At 58.1% G+C, this 3051-nt stretch overlaps 1 protein-coding gene across 1 annotated transcript; it reads left to right on the top strand.

Moving 5' to 3' along the window:
• The first annotated feature begins 339 nt into the window (after positions 1–339).
• LOC122492606 (serine/threonine-protein phosphatase PGAM5, mitochondrial-like) lies at positions 340–1795 on the top strand. Its single transcript, XM_043596101.1, has 2 exons — positions 340–433; positions 802–1795. Exons 1-2 carry the CDS (start codon positions 340–342, stop codon positions 1722–1724), a joined length of 1017 nt encoding a protein of 338 aa, XP_043452036.1. The 3' UTR covers positions 1725–1795.
• Positions 1796–3051: the final 1256 nt, after the last annotated feature.

Here is a 3051-nt window from a genome sequence, read left to right as displayed (position 1 = left end):
GTGGTTCGGTCGGTTGAGTATCCAACCCCTGATTTCAGCTCGGGTCACGATCCCAGGATTGTGGGATTGAGCCCCACATCGGGCCCCATGCTGCCTGTGGAATCTGCTTAAGATTCCGTCTCTTTCTCTCTCTGCCTGCTTCGCTCATGCATGCGCTCTCTCTAAAATTAAAAAAAAAAAAGAAAAAGAATGTGATTCATGCTTTTGTGTCCTTAAAACGGAAAATCATAAGGGCACTGAGACGTGTACTTAAACACCACCAGAATGTGGACATGAAATTCATGTAACGACTGGCTTTTGAAAACCATCCACTAGCACAGAGCCGTCGGCGGGTCAAAGATGAGCCCCTTCTGGGGCCTGGCACTGGTCTCGGCAATGGAGGTAGACGAGGATCCTGCTGGGCCGAACGAGAAGATAAATAAGTCAATGGCAGGTATCGATAAGGGCGATGACAAGGATAAGATAAGGTCACGTGGTAGAGAGTGAGTGGGGCTGATTTAGCTTGGGGGGGGGGGTCAGGGATGGCCTCTCTGAAGAGAGTGATGTTTATTTTTTTAATGTTTTTATTTATTTATTTGTGAGACAGAGAGGCAGAGTGTGAGTGGGGGAGGAGCAGAGAGAGAGGGAGACACAGAATCGGAGGCAGGCTCCAGGCTCTGAGCTGTCATCACAGAGCCCGACGTGGGGCTCGAACTCACGAGCCGCGCCGCGAGATCGTGGCCTGAGCCGAAGTCGGACGCTCAACCGACTGAGCCACCCAGGGCGCCCCAGAAAGCGATGTTTCAATGAAAACCTGAATAGGAGCGCCTGCCCGGAGCCGGCGTGGGAAAGGCGCGGGCCTGGCATTCCTACAGGTGCTGCAGCTGGCGGCCCGCGGCCTGGCCGGAGGCCCGGCCGCGCTGCTCTCCTCGGCCGTGGCGGTGGGAAAGCCCCGCGCGGGCAGGGACGCGGAGCCGCGCGCGGTCCAGGTGCCGGCGTGGGCGGGGTCCGCGGGCCCCGGGCCGGGCGTCTGGGACTCCAACGGGGACAGGCGAGAACCGCTGTCCTTGGCGAACCTGCGGAAGAGGAACCCGGAACGTGGAGAAGAAGAACTGGCCTCCAGGCTGGACCACGGCGAAGCCAAGGCCACGCGACACATCTTCCTCACCAGGCACTCCCAGAACCACGTGGATGCTTCCCAGGAAAAGGACCGCACGCTGACGCCCCTGGGTGGTGAACAGGCTGAACGGACGGGGCTCCGACTTGCCAGCTTGGGCTTGAACTTTAATAAAATTGTCCGTTCGTCCATGACCCGGGCCATCGACACCACTGCTGTCGTCAGCGAACACCTGCCAGGCGTCTCCAAGGTCAGCGCAGACCTGCGGGGGGGGGAAGGCGCCCCCATCGAGCCCGACCCGCCCGTGTCCCACTGGAAGCCCGAGGCTGTGCAGTATGACGCAGCCGGGGCCCGGATCGAGGCCGCCTTCCGGAACCACATCCACCGGGCAGACGCCAAGCAGCAGGAGGACAGTTACGTGATCTGCAGCTGCCACGCCAACGTCATCCGCTACATGGTGTGCCGGGCGCTGCCGTTTCCCCCCCCCCCCCCCCCGGAAGTCTGGCTCCATCTCTCTCTCAAGGACAGTAGCATCAGCCACCTGGTGGTTCGGCCTGGTGGCCGAGGGGCGCTCAGGGCCCTCGGGGACACGGGGTTCATGCCTCCGGACAAGATCTCCCGCTCCTGAGGGCTGCCTGGAGGACCCGCTCCCTGGGGCCCCAGCCTGGTTCGCCCGGGTGCCGCCACGGACGCGGCTCCTTCCCCGTCTTCCCTCCACAGGCTGCGCTGCGGTGACGCTGTTCCTCCGGGAGGAAGGTGGAAAAAGCGCTCACGTCTTTAGTGTCTAAAATGGGGCGTTTCGGTCTGTACTTCCGACCCAGGATGGAAAAGGGAATCGTCGCGAGCAGATCAGCCTGATTTCTGTCTTGGGGGTCTCTGCCCCGTCTGCCAGGACGGGGCCTCGCTGCCGCCGTCTGCGGGGACTACGGCCAGTTTGCACAGGCGTCTTTGGTCGTGACCGCTGTTGGCCACGGGAGCCCCTGGAGGCTGTGGGCAAAGCCCATTAGGCACGAGGGGCTCCCCGGAGGAGGGGCCGCCAGCGCTTCCGTTCAGAACTTGTCGTCCGTTCTTCTCATTTCTTAAAACTCTCTCTATCGCTTAAATCTTTGTCAGTGAAAGATTCTGTTCCTCTGGGTTCTTGCTTCCCTAACCACTCGGTGTGGGGGCCTGCACCTGTGACGCCACGGGGTCTGAACTCCCCTGTGTTGTTCGGCCTTTCCCAGCACCTGGGAGCAGCACGAGGGGGAAGGAGGGGACCGGGACCGGAGAGCGACAGTGCAGCCAGGGTCCTGTTTCAGGAGAATACTAGACACTTCAGTCTGCCTCTGGCTGTTAATCCTTTACAGCTACGGATTAAACTGTTTAGACGTGATGTGTCCATTCCAAGTATTCTGTCAATTTAGGAGAAACTACAATTCCTGTGAAGTGGTCATGAGCATTTTCTGCGATCAGCGCGACTAATTGGGACATCTGATCCATTTCTCTGTAACTTTGGAAATAACTGCCAAATAAAATTTTATTTTACTGGTTTAAAAAAAAAACAAACAAAGCCGAGTAAACATCTTTGTCAAAAATCGGCCCAGCCATCCATCGTCCCCACCATTTCCTCCCCCCGTCCCCACCCCCACCCCCACCCCCACCCCCATCCTCAATAGAACTGGACTAAGGGGTGGTCCCTCCACCTCTGGGCAGCTGTCCGCAGTGCTAACAACTAAGCAGAACAAAAACCTTCCTGCGAGAATTCAGCAAGGTGTCAATCGGCCCTTCTGACAAAGTTGGGGAGAACTTCCCCGTGGGAACAGAAACTGCTGGTCAAAGCAGATCTGTCTCTTGACAGGATTTTTGCACAGCTGTCATGCAGCCTTAGCCCAGCAGATTGGAAAAGGGTGGGGACGAGGCTGACTACGAGGAAGGAGAGATTTCTGTTACTGAATATTAACACCTTCAGTATGCCT

The sequence above is a fragment of the Prionailurus bengalensis genome, chromosome D2 (genome assembly GCF_016509475.1).
Source record: "Prionailurus bengalensis isolate Pbe53 chromosome D2, Fcat_Pben_1.1_paternal_pri, whole genome shotgun sequence".
Taxonomy (NCBI): Eukaryota; Metazoa; Chordata; class Mammalia; order Carnivora; family Felidae; genus Prionailurus; species Prionailurus bengalensis.
The sequence above is the reverse complement of the archived record's forward strand: the minus strand, read 5'-3'. Positions and strand labels throughout refer to the sequence as shown.

Excerpts from the sequence above, each read along its gene's own strand:
- LOC122492606 (XM_043596101.1), top strand. The coding sequence starts at position 340 with ATGAGCCCCTTCTGGGGCCTGGCACTGGTCTCGGCAATGGAGGTAGAC. Across the intron at positions 434-801 it reads GATAAATAAGTCAATGGCAG|GAGCGCCTGCCCGGAGCCGG; the intron begins GTATCGATAAGG and ends AAACCTGAATAG.